Source organism: Capra hircus, chromosome 6 (assembly GCF_001704415.2).
Source record: "Capra hircus breed San Clemente chromosome 6, ASM170441v1, whole genome shotgun sequence".
Classification (NCBI taxonomy): domain Eukaryota; kingdom Metazoa; phylum Chordata; class Mammalia; order Artiodactyla; family Bovidae; genus Capra; species Capra hircus.
The window spans coordinates 15,589,775-15,614,791 of record NC_030813.1 but is presented as its reverse complement, the minus strand read 5'-3'; the positions used below and the strand labels follow the sequence as shown (position 1 = coordinate 15,614,791).

General features: G+C 39.7%; 1 protein-coding gene across 3 annotated transcripts in view; it reads right to left on the bottom strand.

Moving 5' to 3' along the window:
- Positions 1-25,017, bottom strand: part of ELOVL6 (ELOVL fatty acid elongase 6) — a 139,770-nt gene that overhangs the window by 44,393 nt on the left and 70,360 nt on the right. For all 3 annotated transcript variants that reach the window (XM_005681308.3, XM_005681307.3, NM_001314257.1), the window contains 1 exon segment: positions 5,784-5,915. In XM_005681308.3, the coding sequence (XP_005681365.1) occupies positions 5,784-5,915 (132 nt within the window).

Genomic DNA, 25,017 nt, shown 5'->3' with positions numbered 1-25,017 from the left:
TAAACACACTTTTCTGAATGTGTTCTATGGTATATATAAGCCCTTTGTTCATGGAACTCTTACTAAAGAAAAAGAGTAATTTTCTATTCACTTTGAATATATTTTATACCTAAGCCGAAGATAAAATTCAATGACAAAATAAAAATAAGGCCAGGAAATAAAAATGAGTTTCAACAGAGGAAAATCGCTGGATAATAACATGGCAAAAAGTCCAACTGTAAAGTGAGTGTATCTGGCTTTGAACAAATAAAGCCTAAAGCAATTGACGCCAGACTGAGTCACCAGGAGACAGGAATAAGCAAATTTGAAGCAGGTGTGATACTGGCATCTACAAATATGCTGCACAAAGTAATTAACTTATTCTAATGTGCACTGACTAGACACCTTTCCTTTGATCTGCTCTGGGTCAGAGACCTAGAAGGCTCCTTATTCTGCCAGTGAGAAGAAAGCTCTGCCAGACACCGACCTGGTGAAGGCTGCTTGAATCAGAAGCAAGCACATCTGCGCCCAATCTAGGAGGATCTGAAGTTATTAAATCAGTACATAGAAAGTCTTTTACAAACCAACAGAAGTAACCCCGCTGAGATGCCATAGCAACATGATTTAATGACTCAGGAAGAATGGGTGGCTGGCACCTTGTAGGGCTTGAGGCTGTCTGCCATAAACAATAATCTCAGGATTTACTAGTTCAAATTACCAGAATTTTTTTCAGTATTACCCTATGGAAATATCCAAATATCTAGGGCCAAATGCCACCTGGAATTGTCTCATCAAATAAGAAAATGCTTATCCGTGGGTTGTAGGCTGCTATGTCCTAATCTTATTCGTAAAGACCGATACAGAAGCTGATGGCTTGGGTCTAACAGGGGAGGCATGGCTTGAGGTTAATGGGAAGAAATTGTTAAGAAAACCCCAGAGAAGTCATTTTTCAATGAAATAAATCCATGGTGGAACTGGGAAAAACCTCACTTGATCATATCCTATCTACTCCATCAAAACTTGTGACAGCCTTCAATAAATTACAATGTATTTGACCTATATGAAAACTGCTGTTGTATTCCGTCAAAACACAAAGATAAAGAAAGAAAACACGCTACAGGTAATGCTCACCAAATCATATAACACCCCCTCCCTCCTTCTGAAACAGAGCAGTAAGAGAGGGGTTTCTTTTTGCTTAGGGAGCCTACATATCTGCTTTAATTTCCACCCAGTTGTCTCATTTCATGAGTAAACACAGTTTGGGGTATCCGGAAATAAGTCTAAGTTGGGTCTCTAGTTACTGTAAAGGAGCTAACAGGCAAGCTTGAAAAACTGGGGAAAAGACATTCGTTTTAAGCAGTAATATAGGCAATGGCACCCCACTCCAGTACTCTTGCTTGGAAAATCCCATGGACAGAGGAGCCTGGTGGGCTGCAGCCCATGGGATCCTGAAGAGTCGGACACGACTGAGCAACTTGACTTTCACTTTTCACTTTCATGCATTGGAGAAGGAAATGGCAACACGCTCCAGTGTTCTTGCCTGGAGAATCCCAGGGACGGGGGAGCCTGGTGGGCTGCCGTCTCTGGGGTCGCACAGAGTCGGACACGACTGAAGCGACTTAGCAGCAGCAGCATACGTTAAAAATTCTTTTCAGTGATTTTCCAGAAGCAAAATCTTACTCTTCCTCTCCCTCATTTCTATTTCCTCTAACGGAAAAGTTAGGCTCTCTCTCCTCTTTTTTCCAAATCCATGGTATCCTATTAGCGGTAAGCAGTGGCTCTTAAGGGTCCTACACAATTGCATGCCATTTCATGCAGGAATCTCTTGTGTAAGGACTTTATATACTTATATATTAAACAGCATTTATAGGTGAATTTGAAAATTTGTGAATTATAGTAAAATAAGTCATAATCGTCTACAAACATATTCTTATAATAATGAAGTTATTTTATTAATATATGACCTAGATAGGAGAATTTTTATTAATACTCATCAAAACATCTGTTTGTATTATTTTTTTGATGCTTTATATAAATTTTTGATGCTTTATGTCAATTTCATTCAAAAGCTATTTAGATTCTAAAAGAAAGAGCAAATATCACTTGAGAGTCTCTAAGCTGTGTATGAGATTGTGTATCATGTATGTATATTTTAGGAAATGCTGTAAGTGCAGTAAAGGACAAAGAATAATAAACACCCAATATCCAGAACTGAGCTGTCAACATGATGCTTGTTTCATCTCTTTTGAATAAGAAGATAAGGCATCACAAAAAATTTAAATCCTTTTTGCTCTACATTACTGGTCCACTAGAACCAACCTCTATAAGCTCTGAATTTTTTTTCTGCTTATTTTACAGTAAATAGTGGGCATTAAAAAAAAAACCTGTCTCCTCTCCCTTACCATAGATGTAACAAGAATTGAGTATGTTTTCTTCTATTATCTTTTTAGATATTTTTACAAATACTTAAATGTATTAATGAACAACATGTGTTTTATGTCTAGGAGTAAAATTTACATAAACATTCCATTAAAAAATTCGTTCTGTATTAAGCCTTTTCATTCAATGCACTGTTGATCAGAATTAAGCACAGAGAAACCTTAATATACTCTTCCTAACATGGGACCATGTTCAATTAATACAACCACAGAATTCCATTATAATGTTTCCAAATAAATGATTAGAATCTTATGATCAATTTTTATAAGACCCAAGACAGTCCATCCTTGGACACCTTTCAGTAGTTCCAGCTTTTACAGTTTTATACGAAACATGGCTCTGAAGAAAGTAAAGTAACCAATAGAACTAAGGAAATTGAAGATGAAACAGGAACTTGTCCATCTAAAAAAGATGGTAGTGTTAACGACTATTGCGTATGTTCTATGGTGTAAGTAAGTACTGAGCTTGGGAACTTGGGTTTTGGCATAGGAGGAAAGAGAAATCTATTAAGTAAAAACTCTCTAGTCATAAATATGAATCAGAAGTATGAATACTAACTCTGGATACATTCTTTCAAAATAACGAATAATTTTTTTTCTGCTCTCTTAGAGGCCTAAAAATAAGAACTTAGTGACAACAACCACCCCTGGTACTTTGAGTTATTTCTAAATACTACTTCTCCCAAAGGAAGCTGGGATCTTTTGAGAAATGACTGATTTCAGTTCTGGACAAGGATATGCAATATGCTTGGCCTGGGACAGCTTGTCATCCCCACCCCCTCCCCCAATCACACACACACCCCAAAATACACACACATACACAAAATCGAGCTATGAGCACTACTCAGGATGGGGAAAGGATTCAGGAGCTAATCTGAAGAAACTCCCTCTGGCCAAACATGGGTTAACTTAGCATCAAAAAGAATAATAGCATTGGACTGTAATACATCATATCCAAATTCACCTCACACTTACTGACATGTAAAAAAGCGTAATTCTGTAAGTTCATAATGATACTTAAAAACACCCATTTATTATTCACATGCTAAGTAATCAAATTAATTTTTTTGAAACTGCTAAATATGAGTAAAGAATCAAGTATTTATCCTTGCTTTTGTTTCACTAACTTCTTATAAGAAGTCCTATCAAATCTAAATATAAAAATTTCTAGCTCTGTTGACTAACAAATAATACAGGGTTTCAGAAGAATATAATCAGTAACATCCTGTCTGGGGGAAACTCTAAAAGAGAAACAATTTGGATTATCCAAAGAATGGATTGGAAGTGGAAGGAAAGACAAAACCTCTAAGTTAAATCAACCAATGGGAAAGTGTGGACCTGTTTGGGTAAGGATTCTTTACTTTTTTTTAGGTCCTTACCAGTTGACTATTTTATATACAGAGAATCACAGGGACAAGGGAGCCTAGTGGGCTGCCGTCTATGGGGTCGTACAGAGTCAGACACGACTGAAGCAACTTAGCAGCAGCAGCAGTGTGTATAAGTCCTTTGGGTCAAAATTCTTGAAAATAAATTGTACCAAAAAAAAAATATTTGAAACAACTGGAGAAAATGGAGCACTCAATAAGAAAGAATTATTACTGATTTAGGTGAGATAATGACACTGACCAGTCTAGTAAGACTACTTAACTTTTAGAAATGGTATCATTTCATTCAGAAATAGTTGAATCTGTAATAGTTCCCAATAATTTGGGTCATGGGAGAAGTTAGTGGGAACACAGATGAAACAGTGTTGATAACTGTTTAAGCAGGAGAACAGGTGTGTGGGGGTCCCTGGACTTTCTTCTTCCCTCTTATATGTGCTATGGTTAAAAAAAACAGAAGATAAAGGTTCAGGGGATGTTGAAAGATCTGTAAAATGCTGAAAGGCATCATCAAGATAAATTTCCCCTCAAATATCAAAGTACTTAAGGTAAGGCAGACTTTGTGAACCTTCAATGTAAATAATAATAAAAATAAAAATGCTGCTCTGTATTAGAGAATTAGGACTTGATACATATGAAACGGAAGGAGTCTTTAGTGATAGGTTCAAATCACAAGTATCTCACATGCCTTATGAAATGCACCAAAATAAAGAGTGCCTGCAGTAGCAAGCACATCAGTGTTTCAGATGCAGGGAGCCAGCTTGACGGAAATGTACAGATCAGAGTTTGTGAAAATTCTCTTCCTGCCTGATCATCTTTAAAAAGCCTTAAGTGACTAATGAGGCTTTTAATGATTCCATGCGTTTCTCATTAGTGGTGCATGCTAAGTCACTTCAGTCATGTCCAACTCTTTGTGACCCCATGGATTATAGCCCACGAGGCTCCTCTGTCCATGGAATTCTCCAGGCAAGAATACTGCAGTGGGTTGCCATGCCCTCCTCCAGGGGATCTTCCCAACCCAGGGATCGAGGCCAGTGTCTACTGTGGCTCCTGCATTGCAGGCAGATTCTTTACCACTGAACCACAGAAGAAGTAGAACTGTTAATACGCAATGCAAGAAAAGTAGAAATACTCCTATAAACTAGAAAGAATAGGTTTTTATTCTGTAGCATATTTATATCTGCTTCCCTACCCGCCCCCAAGGCCAGTTATCAACGTGCTGGTTTTGACAAGCAAAACACAAAAGGAATAGGTGCCTTTGTTAGCACTGTAGGTAAGTGCTGGCACCTGTCTGGATACCAGCTGTGTGTTAATTCATCTTATGATTGTCAAATCACCAAATAGTACAAAGCTAGACACGCTCCTTCAGGGTTCCAGGAGTGTGTCTGCATGTTGGCCGGCAGATACTCCTGGAGAGACCAGACCTGATCCTGACCAGCCTCTATGACGAGTTTTGTCTGACGCAAAGTAAGACCTGAACGCATAAGCATATGCCTGTGAGTCAGTTCAGGTGGAGGATGCTTTGGGGATATGGGACAGAAGCATTCTCTGGTCCAGTGTCTCATCAAATGCCCAAAAGCCATTTTTGACTATGTACCAGTCCGTAAGAGTATGCCCACCCCATCTGAACACTACCATACACTTCCACAGTTTATTGCTGCAGCTTTCCATTTACCCCTACATCTATATTTATACGCCAAAGAAGGGAACTCATGTACTGCTTCTAGTCCTAAGACATAAACTGAGTTACTGCACGAACAGTTTGGACAAGGGAGGAGGTGGCCTGAGGGTTCTCAAAATGAAGACAGCGTGGCAAGCTTGGCTGCATAAAGCCTTTCCCTCGGGATGTGGTGCTATTTTACATCCTTAATGATAAAAAATATGAGATGCAGGATTAAACGTGGGTGTCTTTCAGCTAATCTGATGAAATAGATGGATTTTATTTGGAAAAGGAAAAACAAACAAACAAAAAAACACAACCTACCTGAAGACTGCAAGGGTCAGAGACCAGAGCACTAGAGGCTTCCTCAGTTCAAACTTCGCCCGCTTGTTCATTAGGTGCCGCCCGCCGAAGACAAAGGCAGCATACAGAGCGGAAAAAAGGAAAGATTTCTTCCTGGGAACAAACAGAAAAACAAAATCTTATGCAATAAAGGTCTTTAAGCAGCACTGAAAATATACCCTTGGGAATGTGCCCCGTTCCCCGAAGAGAGACGTGTGAGTCCATTTGGCAACATGGTGGCTAGTGACTCCTCCCGTGATAAAGTCGGCCATCCAGGTTAGCTCATGTCAGGATAGATGTATTTTCTTTGGGGGCTCTGTAACTCTAAACATTTCATCAACATGGTACTGAGGTACAAAGAGAAACATTTTTACCAAGAGAACTGATTTTCAGAGTTTGTTGGACAATTTCGATAGATTAATTTAAAAGGATCATTTTGTTGGACATAGAAAAACTACGTGACAGACCTGTGTCCTAGGACAAGAAAGCCTTTAAAAATGGCATCTTCCTAACAGACTAATGATACTAAAAAAATGATCTGAGAAACACTTCATGATTTAAAACGCTAAAATCAAACTACATGAATTACGGCTCCTGAAAGATGGATTCCTGACATCTTCACCAGGGGAGGCAGGTATTAAATGTCAGTATAATCATTAATAAGCCTAATTGTCAGACATCATACAATGCAACAGGAAGAACACAGAACTTCTTACAGCTAGAACCTTGAGGTTGAATCTTGGCAAATATCCGATTTTTCTACCTGCTTATAGGAAAGATAGGGGATAAAGCCAAACTGAAACATTCTGTTGTTATTTAGTTGCTAAATTGCATCCAACTCTTTGAAACCCTGTGGACAATAGCCTGCCAGGCTCCTCTGTCCATGGGATTCCCCAGGCAACAATATTGGAGTGAACTGCCATTTCCTTTTCCAGGGGATCTTCCCCACCCAAGGACTGAGCCCGCGTCTCCATCTTGGCAGGCAGATTCTTTATCACTGAGCCAGCTGCGAAGCCCAGGACATTCTGTAGGACAGCTGACTTTCTTTCTTCATAATGTCAGTGGTAAGAAATCAAAATCTAGGGCTGTTCTATATTAAAAGCAACTTGAAAGACATAATTAAATCTAACATGTTGAAATTTTGGGGACCCTTATTTGAACAGATGTTTAAAAAAATCTTTAATAAAATCAGAAAGTTATCAGTCATAATTTTAAAAGTTCTTATCAGTTAATATTTATGCGTGAAATTATGTGTCTTGGATTTGACAGATTAGAGAAGAAAAAGAAATAAAAGGAATCCAGATTGGAAAAGAAAAAGTAAAGCTCTCACTGTTTGCTGATGACAAGATACTATACACAGAAAACCCTAATGATAGTATCAAATAATTACTAGATCTAGTCAGCGAATTTAGCAAAGTCTCAGGATATAAAATCAATACACAGAAATCACTTGCATCCCTATATACCAACAATGAAATATCAGAAAGAAAAATTAAGGAATCAATCCCATTCACCACTGTAACAAAAAGAATAAAATATATAGGAATAAACTTACCTAAGGAGACAAGAGAACTGTATGCAGAAAATTGTAAGACACTGATGAAAGAAATCAAAGATGACATAAACAGATGGAGAGATATTCCATGTTCTTGGGTAGGAAAAATCAATATTGTGAAAATGACTACACTACCAAATGCAATCTGCAGATTCAGTGCAATCCCTATCAAATTACCAATGGCATTTTTCACAGAATTAGAACAAAAAATTTCACAATTCGTATGGAAACACAAAAGACCCCAAATGGCCAAAGCAGTCTTGAGAAAGAAGAATGGAGCTGGAGGAATCAACCTTCCTGACTTCAGATTATACTACAAAGCTACAGTTATCAAGGCAGTATGGTACTGGCACAAAAACAGAAATACAGACCAATGGAACAAGATAGAAAGCCCAGAAATAAACCCATTACTTTGCCAACAAAGGTCCTTCTGGTTAAAGCTATGGTTTTTCCAGTAGTCATGTATGGATGCAAGAGTTGGGCTATAAAGAAAGCTGAGCGAAAAATTGATGCTTTTGAACTGTGGTGTTGGAGAAGACCCTTGAGAGTCCCTTGGACTGCAAGGAGATCCAACCAGTCCATCCTAAAGGAAATCAGTCCTGAATATTCATTGGAAGGACTGATGCTGAAGCTGAAACTCCAATATTTTGGCCACCTGATGTGAAGAACTGACTCATTTGAAAAGATCCTGATGCTGGGAAAGATTGAAGGCGGGAGGAGAAGGGGACGACAGAGGATGAGATGGCTGGATGGCATCACCAACTCAATGGACATGTGTTTGAGTAAACTCCAGGAGTTGGTGATGGACAGGGAGGCCTGGCGTGCTACAGTCCCTGGGGTCGCTAAGAGTCGGATACGACTGAGTGACTGAACTGTACTGAACCTATGCGTACCTTATTTTTGACAAAGGAGGCAAGAATATAAAATGGGGCAAAGACAGCCTTTTCAATAAGTGGTGCTGGGAAAACTGGACAGCTACATGTAAAAGAATGAAATTAGAATGCTTCCTAACACCGTACACAAAGATAAACTCAAAATGGATTAAAGACCTAAATGAAAGACCAGAAAGTATAAAACTTAGAGAAAACATAGGCAGAACACTGGATGACACAAAGCAAGACCCTCTATGACCCACCTCCTAGAGTAACGGAAATAAAACCAAAAGTAAACAAGATTAGACTTAAAAGCTTTTGCACATCCATCAAAGGAAACTATAAGCAAGGTAAGAGGACAGCCCTCAGAATGGGAGAAAATAATAGCAAATGAAACAACTGACAAAGGATTAATTTCCAAAGTATACAAGCAGTCATACAACTCAATACCAGAAAAATGAACAACCCAATCAAAAAGTGGGAAAAGACCTAAACAGACATTTCTCCAAAGAAGACATACAGATGGCTAACAAACTACATGAAAAGATGTTAAACATCGCTCATTATTAGAGAAATGTGAATCAAAACTACAATGAGACATCACCTCTCATTGGTCAGAATGGCCACCATCAAAAAGTCTACAAACAATAAATGCTGAAAAGGGGGTGGGGAAAAGGGAACACTTGGCACTGTTGGTGGGAATGTAAATTGATACAGCCACTATGGATGACAGTATGGAGATTCCTTAAAAAACTGGGAATACAACTACCATGTGACCCAGCAATACCACTCCTAGGCATATAGCCTGAGGAAATCAATATTGAAAAAGACACATGTATCCCATTGTTCATTCCAGCACTGTTTACCATAGCTAGAACACAGAGGCAACCTAGGTGTTCATCGACAGATGAATGGATAAAGAAGTTTTGGTACATATACACAATGGAATATTACTCAGCCATAAAAAGGAACACATTTGAGTCAGTTCTAATGAGGTGGATGAACCTAGAGCCTATTATAGAGGGTGAAGTAAGTCAGAAAGAGAAAGAAATATCATATACTAACGTATATATACAGAATCTAGAGAGATGGTACCGAAGAATTTATTTGCAGAGCAGCAATGAAGAAATAGACATAGAGAATAGACTTATGGACATGGGGAGAGGGGAGTAGAGGGTGAGATTATGGAGAGAGTAATATGGAAATTTATATTACCAAATGTAAAATAGATAGCCAACAGGAATTTGCTGTTTATCTCAGGAAACACAAACAGGGGCTCTGTATCAACCTCGAAGGGTAGAATGGGGAGGGAGATGGGAGGGAGGTTCAAGAGGGAGGAGCTGTATACCTATGGCTGATTCATGTTGAGGTTTAAAAACAACAAAATTCTGTAAAGCAATTATCTTTCAATTAAAAAATAAAGTAAAAAAAACACAAAAACCCCTCACATTTCAGAAAATACCTACCCACCAACAAACACTTTTAAAGAACTTGTTTGTTTTTGAAGCGCGTTTCATCAACATAATGTATGAAATTAGGAAAACAACCAAGAGCTCAGGCACTCTAAACCAAAAGGCAAACTCAAGAGAATCAATTAAGTTTTCAGAACAGTTGAATCTAACAGAACTTCACCCATTTTTACTACTAAATTTTATAAGAATCCATAGGAAATTTTCAGCCAAAGTCCATCTTCATTTGAGTTATGTCAAATAACAATAATTTTTTAACTGGCTTCCTCATATATTAGTAAGCTGATTATTTTTCAAACTTTAAACTTTTTATTTTGTATTAACAAAATAAATCTTTTTTTTTTTAGTAACAATCTTGCGGCAGTTTCAGGTGAACAGCAAAGGGACTCAGCCATATATACCCACGTATCCATTCTCCTCCACACCTCCCTCTCATCCAGGCTGGTACAGAACATTGAGGAGAGTTCCATGTGCTATACAACAGGTCCTAGCTGTTACACTGTTATTTTCAATGAAAATCTAAAAATGGTAATTTTTAACAAGTCTAAAAAATTTTCAGAAAAATAAATGAAATTTCAGAAATAAAAAAGATAACAAAGAAAAAATAATGGAGAGATGAAAGGAGAGTAATAAAAAAAATGATGGAACACAGGATCTTATGAGTCCTTTTTTCTTTTTGTTAGGTTTAGGTGGACTTTTAGTCAGGAAGGTCTAGATAAATAGAATAGAATCTGCATGTCCTGTACATTTATTAGTGTACCAAGGAGAAGTGAACAGTAGTATCAATAATGCCATAAAGAACAAAAACACAAAGTTTTTGCAGAGTACAATTCAATAGAAAGTAACAGAGGTCATGTATTACAAATAACTGAGTACTTTCTGATATGATAAAGCAGTGTTTCTTTTAAAATGGGTACTCCTCACTCAAGGGCTGAAAAATAAGTTCCGAGATGTAATACAAAAAGAAAAATGCATTCACCCAAAGAGCATTACTTGTAAAGGGCTTTGCATTTTTTCCCCAACGACTGCCACAAATTGCTGACTCATGCGAGATCTTATTGTTCACACAGCATCACTCTTCTTCCAGTGCTTGCAAGTGACTGACTTGGTGAACACCACCAAATAAAGTGGTGATTCCTGAGATCAACTGGTAAGTAGATTTAAATAAAATCACTTCCACCGAGTGTCACAAACTCTTGGAAACATAAGACCTGGCACAGACTAGTGCTTAATAAATGTTTATTGAATGATCATGATCTTGTTGTACTGCATTTCCTGATAAGAGAAAATATACCTAATGTACTCAAGCACATGGAAGCTCAGAGAACACTGAGTAAATTAACAGTTGGTGGGTCACATGGAAAAGAATCTGCCTGCAATGTGGGAGAGCCAGGTTCGATCCCTGGGTTGAGAAGATCCCCTGGAGAAGGGAATCACTCCAGTATTCTTGCCTGGAGAATTCCATGGACAGAGGAACCTGGCAGGCTACAGTCCATGGGGTCCCAAAGAGTCAGACACAACTCAGCATCTAACAGTTTCACATTTTCACCTTCCCTTTCCCAGTTAATGTCTTAATAACTAAAGAATAAAATATTTAGGAAAAAAAAAAAATGACCCATTTTCTTCCTCCAGAAAGAAAGAGACTATTTCTGTATTTCAAAGAGAAGCGGAAAAGTGAGACAATTTTATGGAAACTGTTAACTATTGAACATTTGAAGAATAAAGCAGTTTTGCCACAAATACATTTGTTTTACTCCTTTGAAGTTTGAAAGTATATGGCATTACTTTAAAAATCAGAATCACTATCTCTACTTATGTGTACATAAGGATTCACTCAACAAAAACAAAATTTATTAAGTTAATGTAGACACTAGTCTACACGGAGAAGGCAAAGCAACCCACTCCAGTACTCTTGCCTGGAAAATCCCATGGATGGAGGAGCCTGGTAGGCTGCAGTCCATGGGATCACTAAGAGTCAGATACAACTGAGCAACTTCACTTTCACTTTTCACTTTCATGCATTGGAGAAGGAAATGGCAACCCACTCCAGTGTTCTTGCCTGGAGAATCCCAGGGATGGGGGAGCCTGGTGGGCTGCCGTCTATGGGGTCACACAGAGTTGGACATGACTGAAGCAACTTAGCAGCAGTAGCAGCAGCAGTCATAAGCAAAAGCATATATCCTTTTCTAAATTAAAGGTAATGATAAGTGACAATAATCATAGTATTATGATTTAAGGAGCGATTCCTAGGGGTAGAGATAGTGCTAAAAAGCTTTGGTATTTAATTCTCTTCAGTTCAGTCGCTCAGTCATGTCTGACTCTTTGCGACCCCATGAATTGCAGCACGCCAGGCCTCCCTGTCATCCTTAAATGTAGGTAAAATATTTTCTTCATGTTATGGCCAAGGAGCCTGACTTAGAGATTAAGTAGCCTCAGTCCTACGGTAAGAAGAGTTTATCTGCTGTTATAAGAATTCTTAAACACCTTTACAGAACTACAAGGCTGTTGTGTAACTTTGTAGCACGCTGTTTGTGAAAAGATGAAGAGGAATCTCTACACCTTTGTTTCAACTGCCACATTTTCTGGGAAGTTGAAGTCTTTGATCCAAATCCTCTTCAGAACAAATTCACTATATGTATCACTGAAAACTCTTCCTTTCAATGATTTATTATTCTTTCTCCTGCTCATTCACTCTAATTCCAAGTTCAGTTATAGTTACATTAATTATATTACTCACAATTATGAAGCAAGTTAAAGAATGTCTATATGATCCCATCATTCTAATCTAAGGGAAAAATAATGTGCCTTGAAGAACTAACCAAAGAATAAAAGTCTTCCCTCTGTAGTCTTTCCTCAAATTTCTTCAGTTCTAGAATGAGAATTAGTCCTAAGGTACTGCTAGGTTCCTGGCCAGGGCTGTTCCCTTTTTCACATGTTTACTATAAGATCTCTTTAAGAATCTTCATTTCCTCAGCTAGAGCAACCAAGCTGATCAATATAAACATGCAGAATTTGAGAACCATGAGGGACAAATGTTCTACAGAAAAGGAAATGAGGTGGGGCTTGCTGATGACATTGGTTGTTCAGGGTTACGCGGCTGCATTCACACTTATTGGTCACAACTACCAAAAATTGAAATGGTTGTGATCAAGCATGCAGGTAAACAAAAATCAATTGTCTAGGCTCTATCTGGGTCCCAGGCAGTTAATAATGAGTGCTATCGCTTCAGTCGTCTCTGACTCTCTGTGACACAATGGACTGTAGCCCGCCAGGCTCCGCTGTCTATGGGGATTTTCCAGGCAAGAATACTGGAGTGGGTTGCCATGCCCTTCTCCACTAGTGGTAATCACTAGTTTTCCAGGGGATCTTCCTGACCCAGGGATTGAACCCACATCTCTTAATGTCTCCTACATTGACAGGCAGGTTCTTTACCACTAGAGCCACCTGGGAAGCCCCCAGTCAATCACAGGAACTGAGTATAAATAGTATAATAAAAAACAAGTTACTTATTGTATCCTACATAAATCTTCCACTGTGGTGAAATTTAAATAATGTTTTGGCAACAATGGACTTGGAAGGCCATTATGCTAAGTGAAATGAGACTGATAAGAAAGAATACTGTATGATATAACTTATAGAAGGAATCTAAAAAATACAACAAAGTAATGAATATAAGAAAAATGAAGCAGTCTCACAGATATAGAGCACTACTGGTTAGCAGTGGGGAAAGGAAGGGGAGGGGTAGTATAAGGGTGGGAGGGAAGAAGAAATCAACTGTTGGATGTAAGACAGGCTACCAGGCTGTATTTTACAAATGGGAAATATAACCAATACTTTGCAGTAACTGTAAAAGGAGTATAAACTTTAAAAAATGTAGTAAAAATGAGTAAATACACAAAAAATAAAACTGTGAAATAATGCTTTGAGTTAATTTAGAACTAAGCTTAGGGTTCTATTAAGAGAAAGAGTCATCTGAGGAAGCATTAACTGAGTAAAAATCATTCATAGTTGAATGTTATGATTTTCCCATTTTGCTAGAAGAAAATTTTTCTTTAGCCAAAAGGGTGATTTAAGTGGATGAAAACTGTATTTCCATCCTGGTATCTCTTTGGTAAAGTTTCAATTACAGTCAAGATGAATAATGACTTGCCGCAGGTCCACTTACTATTTAATGTGGATAGATGACTTCCCTAAAACTTCAACAGTAATCCAATAATACTTCGTATTCTGACAGGTCTACATAGCTGAGTATAATGGTAACACTGCACTGTTTCATCACCAGATAACTAGAAATTTCTAGATGGTACGGACTCTTGTTTATTAATGCACTCTTAAATGCACAATGATACAGCACAACCTTTAACTGTAGGTACTTAATACTTTTCATATTGTTCATAGGGTTCTCAAGGAAAGAATAGTGATTTGTCATTCCCTTCTCCAGACCACATTTTGTCAGAATTCTCCACCATGACCTGTCCATCTTCGGTGGCCCTACACAACATGGCTCATGGTTTCATTGAGTTAGACAAGGCTGTGTTCCATGTGATCAGATTGGTTAGTTTTCTCTGACTGTGGTTTTAAGTCTCTCTGCCTGTGATGGAGAAGGATAAGAGGCTCATGGAAGTTTTCTGATGGGAGAGACTGGCTGAGGAAGAAACTGAATCTTGCTGTGATGGGCGGGGCCAAGCTTCAGTTCAGTTCAGTTGCTCAGTCCTGCCTGACTCTTTGTGACCCCATGAATTGCAGCACGCCAGGCTTGTTCATCACCTGTCCATCACCAACTCCTGGTACAGTTCAGTTCAGTAGCTCAGTCGTGTCCGACTCTTTGTGACCCCATGAATCGCAGCACACCAGGCCTCCCTGTCCATCACCAACTCCCGGAGTTCACTCAGACTCACGTCCATCGAGTCCGTGATGCCATCCAGCCATCTCATCCTTGGTTGTCCTCTTCTCCTCCTGCCCCTAATCCTTTCCAGCATCAGAGTCTTTTCCAATGAGTCAACTCTTCGCATGAGGTGGCCAAAATACTGGAGCTTCAGCTTTAGCATCATTCCTTCCAAAGAAATCCCAGGGTTGATCTCCTTCAGAATGGACTGGTTGGATCTCCTTGCAGTCCAAGGGACTCTCAAGAGTCTCCTCCAACACCACAGTTCACAAGCATCAATTCTTTGGCGCTCAGCCTTCTTCACAGTCCAACTCTCACATCCATATATGACCACAGGAAAAACCATAGCCTTGACTAGATGGACCTTAGTCGGCAAAGTAATGTGTCTGCTTTTGAATATGCTATCTAGGTTGGTCATAACTTTTCTTCCAAGGAGTAAGCGTCTTTTAATTTCATGGCTGCAGTCACCATCTGCAGTGATTTTGGAGCCCAAAAAAATAAAGTCTGACACTGTTTCCACTGTTTCCCCATCTATTTCCCATGAAGTGATGGGACCAGATGCCATGATCTTAGTTTTCTGAATGTTGAGCTTTAAGCCAACTTTTTCACTCTCCTCTTTCACTCTCATCAAGAGGCTCTTTAGTTCCTCTTCACTTTCTGCCATAAGGGTGCTGTCATCTGCATATCTGAGATTACTGATATGTCTCCTGGCAATCTTGATTTCAGCTTGTACTTCTTTCAGCCCATAATGTACTCTACATATAAGTTAAATAAGCAGGGTGACAATATACAGCCTTGACATACTCCTTTTCCTATTTGGAACCAGTCTGTTGTTCCATGTCCTGTTCTAACTGTTGCTTCCTGACCTGCATATAGGTTTCTCAAGAGGCAGGTCAGGTGGTCTGGTATTCCTTTCTCTTTCAGAATTTTCCATAGTTTATTGTGATCCACACAGTCAAAGGCCTTGGCATAGTCAATAAAGCAGAAATAGATGTTTTTCTGGAGCTCTCTTGGTTTTTCCATGATCCAGCGGATGTTGGCAATTTGATCTCTGGTTCCTCTGCCTTTTCTAAAACCAGCTTGAACATCTGGAAGTTAATGGTTCACGTATTGCTGAAGCCTGGCTTGGAGAATGTTGAGCATTACCTTACTAGCATGTGAGATGAGTGCAACTGCGCAGTTTTTTGAACATTCTTTGGCATTGCCTTTCTTTGGGATTGGAATGAAAACTGACCTTTTCCAGTCCTGTGGCTAATGCTGAGTTTTCCAAATTTGCTGGTGTATTGAGTGCAGCACTTTCACAGCATCATCTTTCAGGATTTGAAACAGCTCAACTGGAATTCCACTAGCTCCACTAGCTTTGTTCATACTTATGCTTTCTAAGGCCCGCTTGACTTCACATTCCAGGATATCTGGCTCTAGGTGAGTGATCACACCATTGTGATTATCTTGGTCATGAAGATCTTTTTTGTACAGTTTTCTGTGTATTCTTGGCACCTCTTAATATCTTCTGCTTCTGTTAGGTCCATACAATTTCTGTCCTTTATCGAGCCCATCTTTGTATGAAGTCTTCCCTTGTTATCTCTAATTTTCTTGAAGAGATCTCTTGTCATTCCCATTCTGTTGTTTTCCTCTATTTCTATGCATTGATTGCTGAGGAAGGCTTTCTTAACTCTCCTTGCTATTTTTTGGAACTCTGCATTCAGATTCTCATATCTTTCCTTTTCTCCTTTGCATTTCAATTCTCTTCTTTTCACAGCTATTTGTAAGTTCTCTTCAGACAGCCATTTTGCTTTTTTGCATTTCTTTTCCATGGGGATAGTCTTGATCCCTGTCTCCTGTACAATGTCCATAGTACATGTCACAAACTTCCGTCCATAGTTCATGAGGCACTCTATCAGATCTAGTCCCTTAAATCTATTTCTCACTTCCACTGTATAATCATAAGGGATTTGATTTAGGTCATAAGTGAATGGTCTAGTGGTTTTCCCAATTTTCTTCAATTTAAGTCTGAATTTGGCAATAGGAATTCATGATCTGAGCCACAGTCAGCTCCCAGTCTTGTTTTTGCTGACTGAATAGAGCTTCTCCATCTTTGGCTGCAAAGAATATAATCAATCTGATTTCGGTGTTGACCATCTGGTGATGTCCATGTGTACAGTCTTCTCTTGTGTTGTTGGAACAGAGTGTTTGCTATGACCAGTGCGTTCTCTTGAGAAAACTCTATTAGCCTTTGCCCTGCTTCATTCTGCATTCCAAGGCCAAATTTGCCTGTTACTCCAGGTGTTTCTTGACTTCCCACTTTTGCATTCCAGTCCTCTATAATGAAAAGGACATCTTTTTTGGGTGTTAGTTCTAGAAGGTCTTGGAGCTCTTCAAAGAACTGTTCATCTTCAGCTTCTTCAGCGTTTCTGGTTGGGACATAGACTTGGATTACTGTGATGTTGAATGGTTTGCCTTGGAAACGAACAGAGATCATTCTGTCCTTTTTGAGATTGCATCCAAGGACTGCATTTCGGACTCTTTTGTTGACCATGATGGCTACTCCATTTCTTCTAAGGGATTCCTGCCAGCAGTAGTAGATATAATGGTCGTCAGAGTTAAATTCACCCATTCCAGTCTGTTTCAGTTCTCTGATTCCTCCAAGGTTGACTTTCACTCTTGCCATCTTCTGTTTGACAGCTTCCAATTTGCCTTGATTCATGGACCTGACATTCCAGGTTCCTATGCAATATTGCTCTTTACAGCATCGGACCTTGCTTCTATCACCAGTCACATGCACAGCTGGGTATTGTTTTAGTTTTGGCTCCATCTCTTCATTCTTTCTGGAGTTATTTCTGCACTGATCTCCAGTAGCTAATTGGGCACCTACCGACCTGGGGAGTTCCTCTTTCAGTATCCTATCATTTTGCCTTTTCATACTGCTCATGGGGTTCTCAAGGCAAGAATACAGAAGTGGTTTGCCATTCCCTTCTCCAGTGGACCTCTTTCTGTCAAATTTCTGCACCATGACCCACCTGTTCTGGGTGGCCCCACAAGGCATGGCTTAGTTTCACTGAATTAGACAAGGCTGTGGACACCTCATGCAAAGAGCTGACTCATTGGAAAAGACTCTGATGCTGGGAGGGGTTGGGGGCAGGCAGAGAAGGGGACAACAGAGGATGAGAAGGCTGGATGGCATCACTGACTCGATGGACATGAGTCTAAGTGAATACCGGGAGTTGGTGATGGACAGGGAGGCCTGGTGTGCTGCGATTTATGGGGTCACAAAGAGTCGCAGATGACTGAGTGACTGAACTGAACCTAACTGTGGTCCATGTGATTAGACTGACTAGTTTACTGTGATTATGGTTTCATTGTGTCTGACTCCTTCTGACCTGATGGACTGTAGCCTACCAGGCTTGTCTGTCCATAAGATTTTCCAGGCAAGAATACTGGAGTGGGTTGCCATTTCCTTCTCCAGGGGATCTTCCTGACCCAGGGATTGAACCCAGGTCTCCCACACTGCAGGCAACATGCTTTGTAAACCTTTAATCCAATTTTCTGTTGATGGGTGGAGCTGTGTTCCCTCCCTGCTATTTACCTGCAGCCTTGGCTCAGACAGTAAAGCATCTGTCTACAATGCAGGATACCTGGGTTCGATCCCTGGGTGGGGAAGATCTCCTGGGGAAAGAAATGGCAACCCACTCCAGTATTCTTGCCGGGAAAATCCTATGGACAGAGGAGCCTGGTAGGCTACAGTCCGTGGGGTCGAAAAGAGTCAGACACGACTGAGCAACTTCACTTTCAGAAACTATGGTGGAGGTAATGAAGATAATGGTGACCTCCTTCAAAAGATCCATGCGTGTACTGCTACACTCAGTGCCCCCAAACCTGCACCAGGCCACCCATGTCTCAGCTGGAGACTACTGGACACTCACGGCAACTCTGGGTCAGTCTCTTGTGGAGTCACTGCTCCTTTATCCTGTTCCAATGCTGTAAACAGCAATATTGCATAGGAAGCTGGAATGTTAGGTCCATGAATCAAGGCAAATTGGAAGTGGTCAAACAGGAGATGGCAAGAGTGAAAGTCAACCTTGGAGGAATCAGAGAACTGAAACAGACTGGAATGGGTGAATTTAACTCTGACGACCATTATATCTACTACTGTGGGCAAGAATCCCTTAAAGGAAATGAAGTAGCCATCCTAATCAATAAAACAGTCCGAAATGCAGTCCTTGGATGCAGTCTCAAAAAGGACAGAATGATCTCTGTTCGTTTCCAAGGCAAACCATTCAATATCACAGTAATCCAAGTCTATGCCCCAACCAGAAACGCTGAAGAAGCTGAAGATGAACAGTTCTTTGAAGAGCTCCAAGACCTTCTAGAACTAACACCCAAAAAAGATGTCCTTTTCATTATAGAGGACTGGAATGCAAAAGTGGGAAGTCAAGAAACACCTGGAGTAACAGGCAAATTTGGCCTTGGAATGCAGAATGAAGCAGGGCAAAGGCTAATAGAGTTTTCTCAAGAGAACGCACTGGTCGTAGCAAACACCCTCTTTCAACAACACAAGAGAAGACTCTACACATGGACATCACCAGATGGTCAACACCGAAATCAGATTGATTATATTCTTTGCAGCCAAAGATGGAGAAGCTCTATTCAGTCAGCAAAAACAAGACTGGGAGCTGACTGTGGCTCAGATCATGAATTCCTATTGCCAAATTCAGACTTAAATTGAAGAAAATTGGGAAAACCACTAGACCATTCACTTATGACCTAAATCAAATCCCTTATGATTATACAGTGGAAGTGAGAAATAGATTTAAGGGACTAGATCTGATAGATAGAGTGCCTCATGAACTATGGACGGAAGTTTGTGACATGTACTATGGACATTGTACAGGAGACAGGGATCAAGACTATCCCCATGGAAAAGAAATGCAAAAAAGCAAAATGGCTGTCTGAAGAGAACTTACAAATAGCTGTGAAAAGAAGAGAAGTGAAAAGCAAAGGAGAAAAAGAAAGATATACTCATCTGAATGCAGAGTTGCAAAGAATAGCAAGGAGAGATAAGAAAGCCTTCCTCAGCAATCAATGCATAGAAATAGAGGAAAACAACAGAATGGGAAAGACTAGAGATCTTCAAGAAAATTAGAGATACCAAGGGAACATTTCATGCAAAAATGAGCACAATAAGGGACAGAAACAGCAAGGACCTAACAGAAGAAGAGATTAAGAAGAGGTGGCAAGAATACCTAAAAGATCTGAAAAAAAAAAGGTCTTAATTACCTAGATAACCATGATGGTGTGGTCACTCACAGGGAGTGTGAAGTCAAGCAAGGCTTAGGAAGTGTTATTACAAATGAAGCTAGTAGAGGTGATGGAATTCCAGTTGAGCTATTTCAAATCCTGGAAGATGGTGCTGTGAAAGTGTTGCACTCAATATGCCAGCAAATTTGGAAAACTCAGCAGTGGCCACAGGACTGGAAAAGGTCAGTTTTCATTCCAATCTCAAAGAAGGGCAATGCCAAAGAATGCTCAAACTACCAAACAATTGCACTCATCTCACATGCTAGTAAAGTAATGCTCAAAATTCTTCAAGCCAGGCTTCAACAGTATGTGAACTGTTAACTTCCAGATGTTCAAGGTGGTTTAGAAAAGGCAGAAGAACCAGAGGTCAAATTGCCAACATCCTCTGGATCATGGAAAAAGCAAGAGAGTTCCAGAAAAACATCTATTTCTGCTTTATTGACTATGCCAAAGCCTCTGATTGTGTGGATCACAATAAACTGTGGAAAATTCTGAAAGAGAAAGGAATACCAGACCACCTGACCTGCCTCTTGAGAAATCTGTATGCAGGTCAGGAAGCAACAGTTAGAACTGGACATGGAACAACAGACCGGTTCCAAATAGGAAAATGAGTACGTCAAGGCTGTATATTGTCACCCTGCTTACTTAACTTCTATGCAGAGTACATCATGAGAAACACTGGGCTGGAAGAAGCACAAGCTGGAATCAAGATTGCTGGGAGAAATATCAATAACCTCAGATACGCAGATGACAGCACCCTTATGGCAGAAATTGAAGAAAACTAAAGATCCTCTTGATGAATGTGAAAGAGAAGAGTGAAAAAGTTGGCTTAAAGCTCAACATTCAGAAAACTAAGATCATGGCATCTGGTCCCATCACTTCATGGGAAATAGATGGGGAAACAGTGGAAACAGTGACAGATGTTTTTTGGGGGGCTCCAAAATCACTGCAAATTGTGACTACAGCCATGAAATTAAAAGACACTTGCTCCTTGGAAGAAAAATTATGACCGACCTAGACAGCATATTAAAAAGCAGAGACAGTACTTTGTCAACAAGGTCCGTCTAGTGAAGGCTATGGCTTTTCCAGAGGTCATGTATGGATGAGAGAGTTGGACTATAAAGAATGCTGAGCAAAGAATTGATGCTTTTGAACTGTGGTGTTGGAGGAGACTCTTGAGAGTCCCTTGGACTGCAAGGAGATCCAATCAGTCCATCCTAAAGGAAATCAGTCCTGAATCTCTAATGGAAGGACTGATGTTGAAGTTGAAACTCTAATACTTTGGCCACCTGATGTGAAGAACTGACTCATTTGAAAAGACCCTGATGCTAGGAAAGATTGAAGGCGAGAGGAGAAGGAGACGATAAAGGATGAGATGGTTGGATGACATCACTGACTCAATGGACATGTGTTTGAGTAAACTCTGGGAGCTTGTGATGGATAGGTAGGCCTGGCATGTTGCAGTCCATGGGGGTTGCAAAAAGTCGGGCATGACTGAGCAAGTGAACTGAATACTTTTGAGATAGTCATTGTACAGCCCAGTTACATTAGTTATAGGACTTCCCAGGTGGCGCTAGTAGTAAAGAGCCCACCTGCCAATGCAGGAGATATAAGAGCTGTGGGCTTGATCCCTGGGTTGGGAAGATCCCTTGGAGAAGGAAATGGCAATCCATTCCAGTATTCTTGCCTGGAGACCCCACGGACAGAAAAGCTTGGTGGCCTACAGCGCATGGGGTTGCAAAGAGTCAAACACGACAGAAGTGACCTAGGACACACAAGAAGTAACCAACCAAATAAGGACCACCCAAATGCAATACGGATATGTTTGTATATACCCTTTCTTTTCCTTTTATTTCTGTCCCTGTGATTAATGAAAATAGCCCATAATTAATCAAAACAATAATTTTACTTTTTATCTTCAGATCTGGATTTCTTCATCATGTTATATTGTTCCAAAACATGCCTACATGTTTTTCCTATTCCGACCTAGTCTGTGTACCTGCTTATGATTCGTATTGATATTTATTGTTCTATCTAACAAAACTTCTTAACGAGTGTATGTGTGTGTATGTGTGTGTGTGTGTGTGTATATATATATATATATATATATATATATATATATATATATTCAACTTTTTTTCTTTTCAATTCCTGGGATTACACTGAACCAGCACTTAGTAGCCTGAGTAGCTCATCAAAATCTCTGCCAGATGACCTGCATTCCTTTGGAAGTCAGACAGGTTTGAAAATGGTGAAACTTCCATGTGGGTAGCATTTCACATCAGATAATTGCTAATGATACCCATGGGGAGATGACCTCTCTTTATCAGCAATTTTGTTTTAATGGCTACTGTGTACGTGTCAGACACAAGGAGCTGTGAAAGAGAAAATTCTATCAGACCTGTTGTAGAATGTTGTCCGTACATTTTTTGTCAACATCTTTTTTCCCTTTGCTACAAAAACAAACCAACCAACCAACCCAACTTTCACAAATTATGTGAGGGAGAAAAGGAACAAAAAGGAACCCTAAAAGGACTTCAGCTGATCTATCTGGTACATAGAAAGTCTCCACCTTCTAAGCCAGAGAGGGTGAAGCCCAGAAAGTATGCTGCTCAGTAAGGCCACATCTCCTTCAAGATTTTTCCTTTAGTTTGGCTGCTGATTCAAGTCACAAAAATAATTCAAGGTTCTGAAAGTAATTGAAGGACACACATGAATTGGAGACTAAAAATCAATGAACAGAAACCTCAATTAAATAGAGTCTGGAGACCTGAAGGGGAAAGTCCCATCCCGCGGCCATCTCCTCTTTGTTGTTTTAGTCGCTAAGTCATGTCTGACTCTTTTGCAACCCCATGGTCTGTAGTCTGCCAGGCTCCTCTGTCCATGGGATTTCCAGGTGAGAATACTGGAGTGGGCTGCCATTTCCTTCTCCATGGGATCTTCCCTACCCAGGGATCAAACCTGCGTCTCCTGTATTGGCAGGCAGATTCTTTGCCAGTGAGCCTCCAGGGAAGCCCCTGTGACCACAGCAGAGACCAACAGGAAAAAGAACAACTTCTCTTTTTTCCTGGCAACAACACAGCCAATGAAAAGTCATGGATTCTGTTTATTATAGCCCTCTGTACTTCCTTATAAAAGCATTCTCCTTTCCTTGCATGAGGTTCGCCATGTTTATAACACCCTAAACTGAAATTCTCTGCTGATCCCCAACAAATTCATCTTTGCTGGAGAAATATCTGGTCATCTATTTGTTTGATGTCAAACAAGACCCAGAGACTGAAGGAAATATACTGCTTTCTCCCCCAACAAGACACTCAGGGGATGTGTATCGTGGTTACAATTTGATGAGGGTATAAAAGGAGGTTTTCTGGTGAGGGATCCTGAAATTATGCACAGTCTAGCCAGGGCTGGACTGTCACTTTCTTGAGAGTTCCACCAAGAGTTCAAGCATTTTTCTATATTACAAATGATGGGAAATTTTCAGCAGTTTTTATCAAGTAAATTGTATCTGGGAATTAACTCTGTGCCCAGAAATTCTGAGAAATAATTTTGTGAATAATGGAGTATGTCCATAATTAATACAAATGGTGAGTTTATGATGGCAAGACAAGCCATTACTAAAGAAAAGGGTGTTATTCTAATCTGTTTGACCCAGCACATATAGTGTGACTTCTGAGCTTTGAGTTGTAAACACCTCTGCTTCTCATTCTGCTTTCCCCTCACATGCTAATTTAAAGATCACAGGTTCTCTTTATTTAAGGTGAGAAAACCATTTTTTTAAATCATTCTATTGTCAAAGTAGGTCATGATCAAAGTAGTTACATTAACACAATGGATTCAATGACATGGTCATATATTCCTTTCCAGGGAAGAGCACTCCTCTTAGGACAGACCTGTTGTAGAATGTTGTCTGTCTTTTTTCCCTTTGCTACAAAAACAAACAAACACAACTTGATAAACTGTTTTCTTGTTATTTTCTTTTTACAGTTGGAAATAAGATCTTTTGGGGAAAAATACTTTCAAAATGTGTAAAACACGCACACACACACAGCCCCCTAAAATATACCACCTCTCTAATACTTAAATTGGTAAGATACCAATTAATTACCTTTGTTTCCCTAGATATTTTCACCTGTTGATGAAAAATGCTGACATCTGTCCATCCATTCAAAATGTAATCATCTTTTTCATTTGCAGTGTGGTTAGTATGCCATTGAACAGTTTTTAAAAAGTTACTATGTAGGCACAAATTCTGCCTTTGACAGGAAAAAATGTGTTGGTGCTTTGAGGTGGACTCTTAAGGCTTTGGATGGATGGACAGAGGCAAGAGAACTTGGGTGCAAAGAAGCAGTGGTGCTTGGCATGAGCTAAGTGGAGTGGAGAAAGCTAGTTTGGAAATAAAGGGGAAAGTCAAAGTATTTAGAGTTCTGAAAACAGCAGAGGTAACCCTGCCTGTATCTTAGCTCAAAGTTGCAATAGGTTTTAAGGCAGGTGGCCAGTAATTTGTTACCATTAATAGTTAAAGTACATTACCAAAATTTGTAGCTTAATTTTCTTTTCTTTCCTCCTTCTTAAAATATATTATGTGACTTGGATGCAAGAAGAAGTGGGGGAAGAATGATGGATAGTGATTCCAGAAAGAGAGAGATGGAGAATGCTGGTTTAAGTTGTGGAGAGCAATGAAAGACTTAGAGATGGGAGGGGGCGGAATAAAAAAGCCTTTGACTGTGTGGATCACAATAAACTGGAAAATTCTTAAAGAGATGGGAATACCAGACCATCTTACCTGACTCCTGAGAAACCTGTATGCCTGTCAAGAAGCAACAGTTAGAACTGGACATGGAACAACAGACTACTTCAAAATTGGGAAAGGAGTATATCAAGGCTGTATATTGTCACCCTGCCTATTCAACTTCTATACAGAGTACATCATGCAAAATGCCAGGCTGGATGAAGATCAAGCTGTAATCAAGATTGCTGGGAGAAATATCAATAACCACATATATGCAGATAACACTACCCTAAATGGCAGAAAGCAAAGAGGAACTAAACAGCCTCTTGATAAAGGTAAAAGGGGAGAGTGAAAAAAACTGGCTTAAAACTCAACATTCAAAAAACGAAGATCATGGCATCCAGTCCC